The 19,285-nt window shown below is 29.5% G+C and overlaps 4 protein-coding genes across 5 annotated transcripts; 1 reads left to right on the plus strand and 3 right to left on the minus strand.

Moving 5' to 3' along the window:
* Positions 1–558: 558 nt before the first annotated feature.
* LOC115238798 lies at positions 559–5,711 on the minus strand. Its single transcript, XM_029812888.1, has 6 exons — positions 5,296–5,711; positions 4,779–4,935; positions 4,530–4,698; positions 4,315–4,442; positions 3,960–4,156; positions 559–3,874 (listed from the first exon to the last, which is right to left on the minus strand). The coding sequence occupies exons 1-6, from the start codon at positions 5,476–5,478 to the stop codon at positions 3,773–3,775; spliced, it is 936 nt and encodes a 311-aa protein (XP_029668748.1). The 5' UTR covers positions 5,479–5,711; the 3' UTR covers positions 559–3,772.
* Positions 5,712–5,827: 116 nt separating this feature from the next.
* Positions 5,828–7,852, plus strand: LOC115238819 (zinc finger CCHC domain-containing protein 10-like). The gene is made up of 3 exons (XM_029812925.1): positions 5,828–5,978; positions 6,075–6,224; positions 6,538–7,852. The coding sequence occupies exons 1-3, from the start codon at positions 5,944–5,946 to the stop codon at positions 6,788–6,790; spliced, it is 438 nt and encodes a 145-aa protein (XP_029668785.1). The 5' UTR covers positions 5,828–5,943; the 3' UTR covers positions 6,791–7,852.
* LOC115238728 (DNA replication licensing factor Mcm2) lies at positions 7,111–12,893 on the minus strand. The gene is made up of 15 exons (XM_029812779.1): positions 12,654–12,893; positions 12,209–12,381; positions 11,841–12,004; positions 11,582–11,664; positions 11,330–11,512; positions 10,836–11,047; positions 10,529–10,721; positions 10,237–10,440; positions 9,827–10,058; positions 9,493–9,743; positions 9,021–9,185; positions 8,646–8,951; positions 8,314–8,496; positions 8,071–8,226; positions 7,111–7,761 (listed from the first exon to the last, which is right to left on the minus strand). The coding sequence occupies exons 1-15, from the start codon at positions 12,654–12,656 to the stop codon at positions 7,633–7,635; spliced, it is 2,637 nt and encodes an 878-aa protein (XP_029668639.1). The 5' UTR covers positions 12,657–12,893; the 3' UTR covers positions 7,111–7,632.
* A 600-nt stretch (positions 12,894–13,493) lies between these two features.
* Positions 13,494–19,118, minus strand: LOC115238747 (CTP synthase). 2 transcript variants are annotated; one of them, XM_029812797.1, is made up of 11 exons: positions 18,627–19,118; positions 16,858–17,028; positions 16,655–16,740; positions 16,347–16,514; positions 16,030–16,194; positions 15,614–15,901; positions 15,419–15,507; positions 15,038–15,336; positions 14,869–14,976; positions 14,532–14,747; positions 13,494–14,315 (listed from the first exon to the last, which is right to left on the minus strand). In XM_029812797.1, exons 1-11 carry the CDS (start codon positions 18,790–18,792, stop codon positions 14,215–14,217), a joined length of 1,857 nt encoding a protein of 618 aa, XP_029668657.1. In that variant the 5' UTR covers positions 18,793–19,118; the 3' UTR covers positions 13,494–14,214. The 2 variants fall into 2 exon arrangements, with proteins under 2 accessions (XP_029668657.1, XP_029668665.1); XM_029812805.1 differs by having other exon boundaries at positions 16,383–16,514; positions 18,627–19,115.
* Positions 19,119–19,285: the final 167 nt, after the last annotated feature.

The following is a 19,285-nucleotide window of genomic DNA, read 5'->3' on the forward strand; positions in this document are numbered from 1 at the left end:
TCAGTAATGCCTTCCAGGTTTAGCATTTTTCAGACAGATATATCGTGTTTAATTATTCATGCATAATAATTATGTTGATTCTGAAAAGAATTGGCAATATTATATTACCAAATAGGAAAAATTAAAATACATGAATGTCTGGACACGATGCGACTTGATAATGTTTAAGTCGGAAGTCAAGGCATTCCTAACGCTTTCTATACTGTTGGAGTGCTTTCATTAGATTAAAGAAGATTGCGCTGCCAAATGTAAACGTAAAAGAAGAAACGGAGAAGGCGACATATATTGAGCATTTTCTTGAGATTATATTTTGCTAAGTTCCACAAAATCGATCGATTTTGCTTGCTATATCTGATTTCTCTTTCATATCAACGTTGTTGTTCTGCTCTCAACTCTGCACAAAGAAATAGTGCCAATGTATCTGTAAAATTACATGTATTATATATATAATATACATATATATGCGCGTTACATATATTATTATAATTATGAGATAAGTATTATTATATCTATATATAAACAGGCTCGCATTTAATAATGTGCCTATAAATTTATAGGTTTTAACTTTTTTTTTTTTTTTAGGATCTTTGTGTCTTATCCATTTTTTCATTCTTAATAGCCTTCTGCTTGTGTATATGTTATTAGACTGTATATCTCTATATATGTTAAATAGTGTAGTCATATATACATACACACATACACATACATATGTATTATGCTGTATCATATAATTTGCGAATGCAATTAGCTGATTTGTTCTTATCGTTTTCAACGTCTTGTGACTTACTTAAATATTGTGTCTCTATGTTATTATTGCGCATTTAACATGATGTGTTACTGTCTAATTTAATTAAATTAATTCAATTAAGATATAACAAATATTGCAAAGGTTTAGATTTCGATGATTCAGATTCTGATTTTTCTATGGATAGTAAGATAATAATTTAATGAAAACTATAACTATAACTATATATATAAATTACTGCTTATTCTCAGAATCAGACAATCTCATTTAACGTTAAATATGTGAGTATAATTGTATTCTATGTAGTAATTTTTGAATTCTGTGTCATAATAATTACTTTCGAATACATGTTTAATTATAAATCCAGAATTGTCAGATTTCTCTAATACTTTCTTCTAATAGAAAGAATATGTTCTCCAAAGTGATCTGTGAAATTTTGAAACGGGTTATTACGTATGTCGCTTTGCACTGTTTGCAAATGCTAGATTGTTCAGTAATCGCACTGACATATTAATTATTAATGCGTTCTAATAATTTACTAATGTCTGGTATTGTAAAAGTCGATACCACAGTTGAGGTTGTTAGTTCCGCGAAAAAAAAGAGGCTTCTTCGTATCAGAGTAATCTATTATCTTATAAATGATAGATGTATCTTGTTAAAAAACTACAACTATCGTGGCGATAAAATCTTTATTCGAATGCTAAAATTGTTTCAATCATACTAGCATTTTTTTTACGTTTTTATTTATGACGAGGATCTTATGTTCCTATCTTTCATTATGCAGCAATTGTAACTACGCATATATTTTCTTCGATATTGTCTGATAATCAATTTTGCAATTATAAATGTCATCCCCTAATTTTTCTTCGATCTCTAATATTACAAAGTGTTTGATAATGCTGTTGTAATTTATGGTTTAGTATAATTCTATTGTTACACATTAAACGTGTCACACAATTTATTAATTATGCTATCTATATATTCTCTTTGTATTATCTATTTGTTATTCTGCACGAATTGTAAATCGCGTGGACAAAAACATTTGGATTTAAATTAGAAAATGGAACTTAGCAAATTCTCCAATCGATTCCAATTCAAATTATATAATATTTTTTTCTCCTTGTACTAAGGTTTAATGTGTAATACGTTGCGAATCTCGCTTCAATATGAGTATATGTATACTTTCTATATATCTATTTGTGTCTACGTCAATATGTATCTATGTTTTACAGAGATAGCAGAGTGTACACCGTGTATACTCTCACCTTGCAAATATTATGTGAAATTTGTCTCTTTGGCTTCCTGTTTTAAAGTCGGTAAGAATCTTTGTCACTGAGGAATTGTCGTAATTGCACATAACATCGCGTGTAAAATAAATTAACTTACAAATTTTCTCTGTTGGATTGTAAATACGATTATATTGGTGATTTTAACGTTGGACTTTTAGTTAAAAATAATTGGTAAGCATTCTCGTTTTTGTATCGTTTTCATAGATTATTACTTTATAATCTGTTACGAATAAGAACATGTCGAGAAGAATAAATTGTAAAAATTAATTAGTGAAATTTAACAATGTACACAACGTACGTTGCAAAGAACAGAAGTACGTTGCAAAGGTTCTTGCTGATTAATGAATATGTCGAATATTTTTAATCTGAAAGTGAAAATTCCTTTCATTGTATTATATAGGATAAAGGTTGCAGCGTAACGGTCGCCATGGGCTCCCACTTACAGAAACTATTAATAGTAAAATACGTCTTATCGACGTCGAAAAACGTCAGCGGTTTATCGGTATTAGAAAAGAGAGAGAGATTTATTTTAAAGAGGTATCATATATATATATAATTTACCTATTGTTATATATAAGGAACAATATGCATTATGTGCATTATATTTTGTAGAAGTCAGGATTTTAGTACTAGTATAAAGTTTTATACATCTATATATAACATTTCTTTTTTTAACTATATCCATGCGCTCGTATTTTATATGTTATTTAGAATGTCAAGGATTTTATATTAATACTTTTGCAATTTTATTATTTTAAATATTTTGATTATTAAATTCGTTTATTGTTTTGCAAGATAAGATGCTAAAAATTACACGATATTAATACATTAAAATTAAAGAAATCAAAATAAATAAGTTTAAAGAAAGAGAATATCCAGGTTTTTAAAATCTTGGATTGCATTTTTAATTTAACGAAGATTTTTAAAATCTTGGATTGCATTTTTAATTTAACGAAGGATTAATGGTGAACTCTGGAAAATTAGTTGTAACAGAGATACGATTATATCTTACATACGAAGGCTGCAATTTGAAAGAATTATTTTTGTTAATTAGATAAATGTTACAGGATTATCTAAATGACATGACGTGGCGATCGTTTAACAAATTAGTCACTAGATATTGTAATGAAAGTCTTCACGTGTGGAAAATCCATGGAGCCATTCACATGTAAGTTGCTACAAAATTGGTGATATAATACAATCCGTTGTGATAAACTGTTAAACAGTTTAAAAAAAAAGTAAAGCAAAATACACAAATCGGTAGACGGCACATAGTCCCCGTGGTTTGCAAGCGATAAATTTACGTAACACAATTGCAAACGCACAATACGCTATTCTGAGATAATTAAACACTTATTGAATAGTATATTGAGCAACACACAAATATTGTGTTATGTGTAAAATAATTCCAAGAATGTAATATTAAATGTAATTCAGTGTACATTACGTAATTATACGAGACGCTGTATAAATATTTCTAAATATACAAATATATTATGAAATATTTTCCCGAAATTCACATTTCTTTGCTTTTTCTTGCACGATCTCCTTTTAACTTTTGGTAAAATGTTTCAATTACTATTAAAATTATTCTTATATAATGTAAAACATGATATTCAAAGTAGTAGTTAAAAATCATATATTTTATATTGTTGCTTAATTAATGGATCTATATAATTCATAATGAAAAACTTAATTATTTTTAATATTTGCATTTATGTATATGAAAAATATATAACTAATAATTATCAATTACATGTTGACGATGCTGTTCAAATTTGATAGAAATCTCACTGCGTTTCTTTGGAGTAAAATTTTTATGTTTCTTGCTGTATGTGAACTGTAATCATTATTAGAATGTCTTATTATTATGACAGGATACATAAAGTGATTAACAGAAAAGAGAAATAACTTTATATACATACTTCTGTAGATATCTTCGTCATTGTTGTTTTCGCAGTATGCACGATACTTCTCTCAAGAGATAATTGAGGATATATTTTAGGAGACACAATTATTTTTTTAGTAGGCGTAAAATTCGATATGTTATTTTTCAGGCACGATTTAATTTTTACTGGTAACTTTTCCTTTTGATTGCTACATGTTTTCTTGTTTATTGAATCTGCAAAACGATTGCAAAAATAACATTGATGATATTATAAAATAGTACAGTATTGATAAAATTAATATAGCAAGAAGAAATGTTGTATCAATTTATTATAATAGATTTAATATATCATGTTATATAATATCGCCCCAAAATTATACTAAAATAATTACATATACTTCCGCGATTTGTATCATTTGTATGTCGTTTGATTTTATTTACACTATCAAAAATTATTTCGTCATATATTGGTATTGATATCGTCGCAAGTTTGCATGAAGATTCTAAAGGACTTATCAGTCTAAAATCAAAAAAATTTTCGCAAAATTATTATATTTATTGTAGAATATTGATTGTAATGAAATATATAAAAATGTTATAAACGCACTTTATTAATTCTGTAGTCTCATCAGCAATTAATTGTAACTTTCGTAAGTTCATCAAGATACTTTCCATTTCTTGTTTGACATTTTTCTCACGATTTAAGCTAAATATTTCCGCTCTGATGGTATCAATTTCGTTTATAAGATCAGTCAATTCCGAGCTCTTTTCGACATCTAATAGAATTATTTTTTCTTTAATAAAAAAATCTAATCTCTTAAATTTTAATTATTAATCTTTAATGCGTCAATTATACCGTCTTCATCATTGTTTCTTTGCTTTACGCAATGATCAGTTTTTATAACGAAGGGGTAATATTTGAAGATATCAGAGAAATTATGTTTGTGAGAGAATTGCCATATTTGTTCGCAATATGAATCTTCTACTGACCACACTTGATAATTTAATTCCTCCTAAATTAACAAAACACAATTATTTTATTTGAGATATGCGATTTAACAATTCCGTTGTATATCATGGTTAGTATAAATATTGCTGGTAAAATGCAATTTATATGTAGTAATACATGTTTTGTATTCTCGAAAAATCATAAAATTTATTAGGAGAAGATATTTGAGCAAGAGATAAAAAAGCTAAAGCAAGAGATCAATTATTGAAAAAAGCGACTTGCAGATTTAATTTTTACGATTAAATTCATGGTATTCGGAGAGCACAAAAGTTGAAACAAATTGAAAAGAAGAAATTTTTCTCGCAAATTCCATCAGTGAATATTATACATGAACAAGTTTTCTCGGTCAATTTTATACATATACCAGTTTTTGTTTTTCTTCTTTTAATACTTTTTCCTTTTCCACAAAACTATTCTGATACATACTTATTGTATCTTTTATAATCTTTAATTCTACGCTTTTATATCCATATGCGAAAAGAGACTTCGAAGTAGCATTTTTCAAAGTAGCGTTGTTCGTGAAAGCAATATTTTCCGAATTAATCATCTTTGTTATTCGTTATATCATAATATCAATACAAAATATTTGCACTTTGCAGACAAATTTTAATTAGCTTCTTATCAGTGTTCTTCTGGATATTGAAAATTTGAAAAAATAGAATATAGATTATCATCATTGGGCGCGTTCCACTTAACGACCGCAACGCTCACGGTATCATTTTATCCTTGTTGTTCACCAAAAGTTAAACAAAGACAGATGATTCTTGCGAGCGTTGCAGTCGTTAAGTGGAACGCGTCCATTGTCAGGTACTTTTTGTGAAATGTCATTGGATAAGATTTCCGACCAATGAGCACGCATATCGACGCGCGTTAGAAACTACAGCTTTGCGATCATTTGCAAATAAGAGATTCCTCGACATAAACAAAAGTTCAGAATACGAGACACAAAAACGTGATCGTGCAATCGTTCATTTTGAAGTTTCTTTGGTTATGATAAACTGATAAATTAATCATGAGTTCGAATGGTATAAAGCTGTTGAAAAAAACGTGAGTATGCAATTTGTAATGCGAAAGTAAAATATCACGATATAAGAGCGGCAATGTAACGCTTGCAATTCTTCTGATTTATCTTCAAATTTGTAGGGACCCGTTTCCGCAAGGAGTTCGTTGTCAGAAGTGTCTGGAAATGGGACACTGGAGTTACGAATGTAAAGGCAAGAGGAAATACTTGCACAGATCCTCCCGCACATCGCAACTAAAGAAAGCTTTGCAGCAGCAACAGGATGACAATACGTATGTTATCTAAATTCTTTTTATTATGTATAAATAATGTTTCCCTTGACAAATCATGCTTTTTGAAATACTTGGAAAAGATAACGAGTACAGGAAAAAATATTTTGGTATCAAGGATATTATTCATCAAATTAGATAATGTTTCTACTCTTTTTTTTTAAAGATATATGCATAAAATAAAATGTGCAATAAATAAAATATATCCAAAGTTAAAGATGTCAAACATTTTTGATCTTGATATAGAGATGAAGTATTATCTACATTATCTATATTTGAATAAGTTTAACAGACTTTGAATATATTGTATTTTTAGTCAGGTGCAAAATAGGGAAACAAAAAAGAAGCATGTCAGAAAGAAAATGAGGAAGGAAGAATCCAGCAGTTCGAGTGACTCGAGTTCTTCTAGCAGTGAAGATTCTAGTAGTAGTAAAAATAGTAGCAGCAGTTCATCATCAGATAGCGAATCGGACTCTAGCGATAGTGTATCTAGTAGTAGTAGTAGTAGTAGTAATAGCAGTAGCAGTAGCAGTACTAGTAGTAGCAGTTACAACTCCCATAAAAAATAGCACAGATCGCACAATAAGAAAAAAGTCCTTTCTGATTACTCTATCATGTTTTTTTATATAATAATTATTGTTCTATGCAAAATCAGTTTGCCACCAAACAAATTTGATGAAAAAAGAAAGCAAAAATCAAAACAAAAAAATACAGAATATCTGTGAGAAATTTGTTTCGTTTGCTGTATAAGTACACATATGTGATTTGTAAAATTAAGTATTTTTTCTCGCAAATTAATCTGTATATAAAATGCTTGATTAAAGTAAGATCTTTTTTTCAGTAAGCTTATTTTTTAATTGCTTAACTATCATTAAAATTATTTGTGACATTTCTGTAAAATCAATTTTTATATATGTATATTGATGTACACAACCTTATTATATAGGTATAGATATGAAATATGTATACTGATACATATGTAGCTTATAAGATTTTTTCATCACAAGATCTAAAGTATAAATTTTCTTGCATTACATTAATCATGTTATTATTTTCATAAAACTTTTAAAAATTTTGATATTGAATGTAATTGTGAAGATCTATTGCTAGTTATTATACAGAGTGGATATTTAAATATAATGCATTATTTTTGCTACTATTGCATGCGCACTTAAATATAACAGAACGAAAAATGTTTAATTTGTTATGAATATAATTTAATGTATTTAATGATGGAATATCGCAATAATTATGTAACAGTGTTCAACAATGACATGGAACAAATTAATCACTATTATATCATGCATTTCAATGCAATATAAAAATTTTACACAAAATAAAAAAAGTTGTTATACATATATATTTAATTCAAATATTCATGTGCAAAAATATAACATCGCTTTTTTCCAGATCAATCTTCGATACCTTCAGGCAGAGTCTGTACTATTACTTTCCTCCTTGGTTCGTAAACGAAATTATTTGTCTTGAATATGTCGCTCTCATAAAATGTATGCAAATTGTGTATGTCAATTTGTTTTGCCTGCAACTCATAAACCATTAATATCAATGTAAAATGTGCTAAAATAAGCTTTATTAATAAGTTTTTATTTCTTATATAAAGATACAAAAAAGTGAATGAAAGTTATAAGAACTGGATATTTGAATAAAAAGATTTTTATATATATTTGTAATGTTAAAAATAATGAAGAGACATAAGATTTATGTATAAATTAGATATGAAAACAAGATAAAAATCTTTTTAGCCCAAACCGTTGAAATAATTTGCTGTTTATTATATACTTTGTTAACTCAATGTTATTTTCAAATTGAACTTAAATCCTTTAATTACCCGTTCCAATAGATCCTTTTCTGAAATTTCGACAGTCGTAATACGTCCGCCATGCAAAGCTTTTTGAAACGCTAAAGTATCTAAAGTGATTTGTCGTAGTATGTAATATAGGAGTTCACCATGATCTTTCTTATATGACAGATATTTCTGGAACGTCTGTAATGAAATTTACATATGTATTAGAAAAAAATTAGATTTTTTCAGATTGAAGTTACACATGAAAAAAAGAAACTAAAGAGATACCTGGCGCATAGATTTCATAACAGAATACTTTTGCGTATCTACAAAACTGTCGAGAACTATTCTGATGGCGAGATTCATATCACTTTCTTGAACATGATCTCTTAAGTGCATTTTGGCACTAGCTTCTGCCATACGAATAATACTTTCTATATGACGTACGGTAATCGGCAAGCTTCCGGTCGCCTGTAATGTAATAACGATATATGCAACATGTAAAACTTCTTAACATTTAAAAATAGTGTTTATATATAATATATATTTTCTTAATCGTTTATCCAAAATTATTCAAGAATATATATAAATAGGTAGGCATTTTTGTTTTACTGACTTACCAAGCTTTCCTGCCTCAACTGACTATATAATTTAGCAACTTTATCTTGATCAATATTAGCCAGCTTCGGATGTACGTTCTGTTTTGCGTAAACGATATACTTTTTGAGAAGGTCTTGTGGAATACATAGACTTTGCGTGACGGGATCCAACTCTACGCTCTGTGTTCTCTCCGTGCTTGTCGGATGATGCTTAATGTGCGAGTTAACGACAAATTTGGCCAGATGACGATCCTGCATAGGATCGATCTCATCTTTGACTATACACAACACATCGAATCGTGAGAGAATCGGTTCCGACAGATCCACCTGCATAAAATTTTATAAGTAATGATTTTATATGAGAAAGCAGAATTAAAAGATGTTACAAATGCATACATTTTCTGCAAAGGTCATACTAGGATCGTATCGACCACCGATAGGATTAGATGCTGCTATCACTGCGCATCTGGCATGAAGAGACGTAACGATACCAGCCTTCGAGATAGAAATACTTTGCTGTTCCATAGCTTCGTGGATAGACGTTCTGTCCTGATCGTTCATCTAAGAAAAATAGAAGGAACAATGTACCTTTAATAATTATTCCTAACTGTAGTGTAAATTTTATAAAAAAAGTAATATTATAAGTTATACATATACATACATATATATATGTGCAATGTATGCCTATATATTAAAATAAATAATCTATATTGATATTATATTAAAATTATAAATGTTAATTATTAATAATAATTATTGACAATAATTATTAAAATATTTACATTGATATTTATATTATCAATATATTTTTTTATACTAACATACATATATGTTACTATAGTTATATATAAATTATATAAATATGTACTTTGTCGAATTCATCGATGAGACATATTCCGTGATCGGCAAGGACCAAAGCTCCAGCTTCTAAGGTCCATTCTTTACTGACGGGCGATCTCCTTACATAAGCAGTCAAACCAACAGCCGAAGCACCTTGACCTGTCGTGAAAACCACTCTAGGTGCCACCTTTTCCACATATTTCAAAAACTGCGATTTAGCAGTGCCAGGATCTCCGCACAACAGGACATTTATGTCACCGCGAACCTTATGCTTGTTGCCTGCATATTGCAATATTCAATATAAACAATGAAAGAGAGCATATCTTCAGATTTATAAAATGATTGAAATTCAAAATAAGTACCAGGATTTTTTGGTTCGCCACCGAATATTGTCAGTGCCAAAGCTCTTTTAATATTCTCGTGTCCATAGATCGAAGGCGCGATACTCGCGACAATGCGATCTGCAATTCGCTGGTCTTTACTCAGAGCGAGTATACTCGAAATATCCTCTTCCGTCAATGAGTCTACAATTTCTTTCGAATCTTTGACGAATAAATGATTAGCTAACAGCACTGTGGAGAATACTGGGAAACCCTAAGAAACATAATAGAAACATAATAAATTACATAATAAATTAGGAAACTTTCTCTTATAAAAATTATAAAGGATTATTATTCTAAGATGTATGCTGTAGAGAGATTAGAATAAATACTAGGAAACACTATGAGATGTAATTAATTATCTATAATATGAGTTGAAAATTTAATTTTACCTGTTCAGTATTTAAAGAACCATCGTAATTATTTGTGTAAATAGCAGTAACATCTATCTCATCTCCAGGTTTGCAACGATCACAAAGATCAGATAGCAGAATGCAATCTTTGCTACGCGGTATTCTGCCAGCGGGTATTCTACCCGGTGATTCTTGTACCGTTATCTTTTGATAGTTTCTGTATATAGTTTGCTCCATATTGATCTAAAAGATTTATAATTATGTGCACACAAATAAGAATAATATATTTTAAGTAATAAAATGGCAATAAGTCTAAAGAATTTTGATTTACCATGAATGGACCAATACTTTGACACTCAGGACACGAGCCCGGTTTGACTTCTGTGTTTTGGGATTGAACAAACGGTCCGAGAACGTAACCGCATTTCGTACAATCGTATTTCACTACCGATAATTGTGGTAAGACTCCCGTAGTCGCTGTTACAACTCCAAGAGTTCGAACTAATTGATTCAAGTGGAGTTTTCTATTATAACGAAGTAAAAGCAACATTATTTTAATATATCGTTTGCATTGTTGTGCATAAGCTAAATAAAATGATATTAATTAGTTGAAATAAATATTAAATATACATCTTTACCTGAATGTGCGTAATTCTTCGATCAATGGCAATTCCGATATTCTCACGTGAATTTCTGACGTGACTCTCTCATAACTGGGGAAAATTGTCAACACCAATTCTTTTGCAACTTCGTCGAATATCTCGAGCATTTGAAACGGTGCCTCTGGTAAAAAATAGGCCAAAACATGTTCCTTACTGGCAAGAATGGGAAATTCCACTATGAAACTGGACTATTGAAATAAAGAAACACAAGAACTTTGTGAAATAAAAATATTGTTAAGTAATTTGATATCATGAAATAAAAATAATTATTACATTTTTATAAAAATAAGAAAAAGAAATCTTATATTAAAAAAATATAAAATATTAACATTTTTATCCTCAAGTATAAAATAAAATTATTTTACAATTCCAAAGTTTATCATGAATAAATTAAAAATATAATTAAGAAAAGTTTTAAATTACAGCTTTTTATTAGAATTATACATATATATATGCAAGATTTGATATACCTGATTACTCTCACACATATGGCGAATACGCTCTTTATACATATATTGTCCCTTGGAATTTGTATGAGTGCGAAGAAAGCTTTTAAAGCGATTCGAAATTTCTGTTCGTGGTCCTAGCATCATCACCCATTCCTTCACTGAGTGTCCTTTAGTATCCTCTAAGTTTTCAATGGATTCAATCATCTGAAATAAAGAAGAAAACATTACTAAATGATTACATAATACTTATACATAATATGGAAAGATTATTACTTCTGCATCTTCCATTATGCCAGCAGCAGCCTTTTCAGCCATACGTCGTTTGCGTGCTTGTACATCTTCTTCATCACTTTCATCTAGAAGAATAAAAAAAAATATCGGTTTTTGAAAAATATTCCATAATTTTATAAGCACATTTCTTTGGCTTTTATAAATTGTTGGATATTAGAATTGACTTAGTTTTATTTTATAATTTATAATTGATGATTTATAATTTGTTCTGTACTTTGAATAGAAAATGATAAAAAGTTACCATAAAGCAGATCACGATCATCTCTTACAATACCAGCTACACGATCTCTTTTTCGCATTTCTGTTTCTGCAGCTACACGTTCACCCTGAGACAATTCTGAGTATTCTGAATCATCAAGTAGATTGGGATCGTATCTATCCAATGCTGACATAGGTCGATAATCCCTGTCATAAGAGAAAGAAAACTTTTATTATTGTCGCATTCTAATATTTCTTTTTCTGTTTTACACATAAAATATACATGAAATATTTTAATATTTATTTAATTCTTTTAAATATCAAATATTAGTTTAGGTATAGATTATAAGTTATTACTTTTCCCATGTGTGTTATATCAAAACTAATATTTGAAAAATATAAAATCCTTACGCCTCCATATTATCTCCGAATAATTCCTCTCCCTCCTCCTCTTCCTCATTATTAGCATCATTATCTTCACCAAGTAACTCAGATTCATCTTCAAATGGTTCATCTATATTAGGTGCAGGAGATGTCATTGCATCAGTGTGTCGTTCGGAACGTACAGGAGAACTTTGTTGACTCTAGTAAATACATATGAAATTAAATGTTATTTCATTTTTCCTAATTACAAAAATATACAGTATATTATATTACTATTCAATACATGTATGCTGCATATATATGTAATGTAAACATAAATAATATATTACATTAATATATAGCTTTGCTTCTTTTTATAAATTATATATGTAATATATTAAATACACGTATAACGTATTCTACAAAGATCAGTAAAGATGTTTTATTTGTATCCATAATTGTTACTTATTTTATTCATTTATATACACTTTACCATGTTGTTTCCGATATGCTTTTGCCAGCAGAGAAACCGTTCTTTTTATATTATTGCGAGAAGCTCCGTACAATTATGACTGACGTAAATCAGCGTTTTCTTTGTAGTTATTATAATAAAATTGAGAAACTGAGAATATATATCAAATCATCAAACACAAGCTGCACAAGCCATCAACATAAAGTAGCTGAAAAATATTACATTTGGCGGGAAAATCTTTGTAAAGTAGGTAAGGTAAAAGTACAAAAGCTATAGCTTTGTCGCAGACTTTCAGTAGTAAAGAAAGGTATGTGTATGAGTGAAATTTCTAACCAATAGAATGTGCATGTCCAGAATTGACAAATCAGGTTTCATATAACTAGTTGAATATCTAGATATTTGTAAATTTTTGTATACTTTCTTTCATTTGCACCGCCTTTTATTATAGACAACTTTTTTATACACATGAATTTTAAGTTAGAATTCAAACCGCAAAAATTTAAGCTCTCAAATATGAGTAAAATATCAGGCGGACATAATTATAAGAAAAAGTACGAATTAAAATTTTAAGTTTTGCAATATTTCAAAAATTTTAATTTTATTAATTATTATCTTTTTTCGTTAATGTTATATCAACAAGACTATGATGAGTTAATTGTCGCTATAATTCAAATAATCTTTATAATCATATAACTTATAAACGAGACAAATCATGTTTTTAGAAAGAGATTATGATTTCGGCTTGTATATATAATTAAATTAAATCTTTAAAATCTAGATTCACATATACATATATATTTCATTTTATCTGAAACATATTAATTTTTTTATCAATACATACAAACATACAAAAAATTTTTATGTTCAAACATGATATAATTTTTATTACAAAATATAAAACTTATAATATCTAATAAAATTTGTATTAGGTATACACTACATTATACATTACGTATAACAATTGTGTTTGATATACATGAGATTATAATAAAATTATAATATTTCGAGACACTCTCTCTATCTCTCATCCTGGACACTTTGTACGTATAAAAAACCAGTTTGTCGATATAAAAAATGTAGTTTGAATACTGCAGACTTACAATTAAGATAAGTGTATTATAATATCATAAAAACTATTTATTCTCTCACAACATTTTAACTTATTAAAATTATATAAATTTAAATCTCTGGTATAAGACGATGTATTAAAATGATAAAAATGATGAAATCTATTTTCTATAAGAGTCTGCTTACATATATATATTTAACCAAAGCACGAGATTTCATAGTAACATAATATGAGATACAGACTCATTCCTAAAGTTATCATAAATTATATATTTGTATTTATAGTTGTTGCTGCTTGTAAGATATATTAGGATTTTAACTTATGTTTTCAGTTATAGCAAGATTTAAATTTATATTATTAATATATATTCTACAAATATACTTATCACATATTCATGTATTTATCATGTTTCAATTTTTAATCATGAATTATGTAAGACTAGAGAAAAACATGTGGATCAGATTATAGGAAAATGGAATGACACAAAATAAATTTGCGATAATAAAACTATACTCAATACAAAGTATCATTGAGTTCTGACACATTACTACCACTTCTACTTGCATTACTAGACAACTGCAATTTTGACACTTTCTCCAACATGTAGTCATCATCTGTAACAATCAACATGACAAATGAGTAAGCTGGAGAAATTTGCATGCAAATTGAAATTATGTCTAATTTTTACATTAAACATACATTTTACATATGTGTGTGTGTGCACATAATTATATTAATGTATATTAATTATACTAATTACATTAATTTAATATAAATTAATATAAATTTTTATTTTTTTATATATCTTTTTCTAATTATTTCATTATTACCTGATTCATTATCGCTCTGTTGGCGAGGTGAAAATTTACATCCTCGTGCTACATAATACTTCAATTTGCCTACACTGGCTAAAATTAAACCGAGGAACGGCGGTGAGGGTTTTAAAGGCCTTGATAGATACTCAGGATGAAACTGTGTAGCTACATAATAACTATGTCCTTCCAATTCTGCGATTTCCATTCGTATATTTTCATCGTCATCACGACCTATTAAAAAAATGTTAGACCATACAGTATATATTATCTTAATTATGTATAATTAAGATTGCCTATTATATTTACCAAAACTATAACTTTATTGTGTGTGAAAAAATGCAATATAACTCACCTACAAATTTTAAACCAGCTGCTTCTAAATCTGGAACATAATCCGGATTTATTTCGTATCTATGCCTATGTCTTTCTTCTATGACATCTTTATTGTCATACAATTTCTCTGCACAGAAAAATATTAAAATAAATTGATCTCAAGTTGAAACATGGATTCTAGTACTTACTTAGGACAGAATTATTGTTGCAAAAACGCGTTTGTCTCTTGCCAAGCCTCATAGTTCCCCCCATAATTCCCTGATTGTGCTCTGGCATGTCTATTACCACAGGACTACTAGTATGTGGATCAATTTCTGTAGAGTTCGCCGATTGGAGATTCAATACGTTTCGCGCGAATTCAATGACTGCCGCTTGTAGACCCAGACAGATGCCGAGAAACGGTTTGTTGTTTGTTCTGCACCATCGACAGGCCTCCATCTTTCCTTGCAATCCCCTTTTACCAAAGCCACCTGGTACAATAATGCCACTAAACACAACAAATGTATCTTCATTAAAAATTATGAATATAAGAGATGTACAGAACCATAAAAATATATTGAAATACTTGCCTGCTTTTACAAAGCTGTTGCCAAGCCTCATGATACAAGACTGGATTTTCCATTAATGTAATTTGCTCTAGATTAGCAGCTTCAATAAACTGCAATAATATTATTGCATAATCATTCAAAAAATAATAGTACAATATGTGTGATTATGTAATATGTATAAAATTATATATATTTCAAATAATTACGACATAGTACCGTCAATTTCAATTTATAACCGGCCTCAATGGCAGCATGTTGTAACGCTTTTGTAACAGAAGCATAAGAATCCTCGAGTTTTGTATATTTGCCCACTAGAGCGATGTTAACATCTTTCCGCAAATGATCCACGTGATCAGCTAAATCTCGCCATTTTCGCATAAAGGAACGCGGGCGCGGTATTCCGATATTCAGTTGCAATCGATCATTGAGAAACTCTATAACGCCTTGATACTCCATAAGAAGTGGTACTCGGTATATGGATGTTAAGTCGTGAATAGTGATGACCTGATCAAAATATTTGATGTCATTTAATATTGATATCAATTAATTACTTACTTTCAAACAATTAACAATTTTCATTAATCAATTACGATACAGTTTATTTCTTCATTAAAAATATTTTTGATAATTACCTGCTCTGGAGCGACATGACAGAAATTTGAAATTTTTTCCTTGGCAGAATTGCCAATAGGCGTTTCCGATCTACAAACTATTAGATCGGGTGATAAACCTAATCCACGTAACTCCCTCACACTAGATTGCGTTGGTTTCGTTTTGGGTTCGCCCGTTGATTTTGGCTAAAAAGTATTTTATGTCTTATTATTCAATCTCTCTAATTATTCAGAAATTATCTTCGCAAAAACGCTTAGGGAGTTTCACAAAAATTAATCATGCATTTATTATTGTATACACATAAAATATAGAAGAGATATGTAAACGGGAATGTAACCTGTGTGTAAAGATTGTAGGCATGTAACGCAGTTACCTGCGGCACTAAAGACACATGGGCAACACAGAAGTTTTCTTTCTTCACTCTAAATTGAAATTGCCTAAATGCTTCTACAAACGGCATCCCCTCTATGTCGCCTATTGTGCCACCCAATTCCACTATGCAAACCTGTAAAGGATTATTAATAAATTATGTAATTAGAATTGTATCACAAATATATAAAGAATATTATGTAAATTAATATTTTTGCATATCTTATGGAATTATGTAACATTATATATTATAATAATTCATATTATTAGCAATACCTCTGGTTTAGCTCCATCTTCTGTTACAGACTGATTCGCAACTCTTTCCACCCACTCCTGAATAGCATCAGTGATGTGAGGTACAACTAAAAAATAATATCGATTTTTATTAATTTGTGCAACATATTGTGTTTTTCTCTCTCTCTCTCTCCCTCTCTCTTTCTTATATATAAATATGCAATATTACATAGATAGAGATATACCTTGTACTGTTTTTCCTAGGTAATCTCCATGTCTCTCTTTTGTGATAACATGTTGATAAATTTTTCCTGTTGTTATATTATTGTCCTTATGAAGAGTGATATCCAGAAAACGCTCGTAATTGCCCAAATCAAGATCCACTTCACCACCATCATCGAGTACATAAACTTCTCCTGTTATACAGAGCAAACAAAAACTTTGCAGTAAGTAAAATAAGCAAAATTAAAAAACTAACAGCGGATGTGTCTATAGAAAACCAGTAACATAAGATGTTTCTCTTCGAAGAATGCTTTTACCGCTTACTTGACTGAACAATGGAATGTGGTGATAAGCATCAAGTTTCATTGGACATTAGAAACCATTTCTAAAGGATGAATGAAATTATGCAAACATATTTATATAACAATTACTATATTCTAATAATTAAAATAATTCGTTGATCAACAATTTTTAATTGTTCAGTCACAGTTGATTGTTTCAGATATATTATTAAACTTTATCTGTATAATAGTTGAAACTATATGAGAAATAATTTAGTACTAATTTGATAGTATATGCAATTAATTTAATCATATATAATTTTACAGAAAATGTTAAAAATGTTATTGTATTACTTTAATTTTATTAATAATATATAATACAATTATATAATTTTTAAAAATAAGGCTTATACATAAATTTTAATATAAATTCTAATGTTAATTTTTTTTTGATTATGCTTTTTCTCTCCAGCTCTACATTTTCTATTTACATTTTTTGAATATAGGAAATGCATGTATAGAACCGGAAGATGCCTAAAAACATATTCAGACGGATTCGTATAGTGTAGAATATTTGCATAGAGAAATAAATTAATTTGGGGCTTAAAATAAATATTCTTCTATTATTGCATTATATATATATATATATATATATATATATATATATATATATATATATATATGTGAGATATATTAGATAGAACCCTCGCATTTAGCTTATTAGCGGGTGAGACGAGACGATCTTTCCAAAAGGAGGGAAAAGTTTTAATCGAGCTTGGATGCCTATATAGCACGATGTGATTATCAGAAATACGTAAATTATTTCATTAATACTTGTATATATATATATATATATGCGTGATTAATTTTATTTGTGTACATATATATTTTATATAGCTATAAAAACTCATCTGACCTCATTCGATAAATCTTAATTGTTAAATAGCGTGGCGGCAGCATGCAAAATGGCGCAAGCACATGGCTGAAAATTTTACCGCCATAAAGGCTTCACGCTTCACCTATCGTGGCATTTAATTTAGAGATTTTTGTTTAATTTTATCACACAATTATATGGTTTATCCAGATAAAAAATTTTGTAATTCGTTTCTTTTCTATCGATAATCAAAAAATAGACAGAAAACAGAGATAGAAATATCGGCAAGACGATTTGAATTAAACCTCGCGCAACACGTGTATATATATGTGTAATCCTTTATAAAATATCTTTTAATAAATTATATTCAAATGAAAAAAAATTTGCTATTTTTTTTAAATAAATTTGTAATATTAAGAAACGGGAAATCAGGAGCTAGAATCGCGGAAGAAGCGATCTCTACGCGATAACGTGCAACTGCTGCGATCGCAATAAAGTCCATTTTCCCGTATCTATAGCACAGGAAATTGAACTCAATTTTATACCGATCGATATCAAACATGCTAACGAAAAAACCGCTGTTTTTTCAGATATGTATTATGGCACAGTGATGTGCAGAAATTAACATCGCCCTCACCGTGCTCGTAGGGCGAGAATGTCCCGGCATCGATATTGATATAAGGATCAATCTTGATGGATGTCACGCGAATGTTACAGTGTTTGAGGATAGTGCCGAACGAGCTGGCGATGACACCCTTGCCCACGCCGCTGATCACACCGCCGGTCACCAGAATATACTTCATGACTTGGCTAGTTGATTCTCGATGATTTGAGATGAATATGGATACTCCGCACTCCGCTACAAGTTTGCAAATGTCGTACAACTTAGACCTGAATTGAACCAAACCTAACACTGCACTGTATAAATCGCATCACGGTACGTAAAGTATAGCGGACAGCGCGATATGCCCGCGCTTGCGCGCTGCGGGATTTTTATAGATAGACCGGGTCCCAGGGTAAGTTTTGGATATAACGGTGCCCTGAGCCTCGAATTTATTTTTTTCACCTGTTCTTGCTGTACAATTGATTTATATTATCCAGTAAATAAATTCTGCTAGCAGACTGATTATAAATTCGAGTAGAAATTGTAGCTGTCAAACATAAGTTTTTGTATCTTTAGCAAACCTGCAGATTTGACAATTATATTGAGGGCACAAACTATCGGGAAAAACCTCTGTCAAATCGACAGAATTTTATTTCGTTTGTATCATATCTTTTTTTTTCATTTCCCTGCTT

The sequence above is a fragment of the Formica exsecta genome, unplaced genomic scaffold, assembly GCF_003651465.1.
Source record: "Formica exsecta isolate Colony F162 unplaced genomic scaffold, ASM365146v1 scaffold1159, whole genome shotgun sequence".
In the NCBI taxonomy this organism is placed as follows: domain Eukaryota; kingdom Metazoa; phylum Arthropoda; class Insecta; order Hymenoptera; family Formicidae; genus Formica; species Formica exsecta.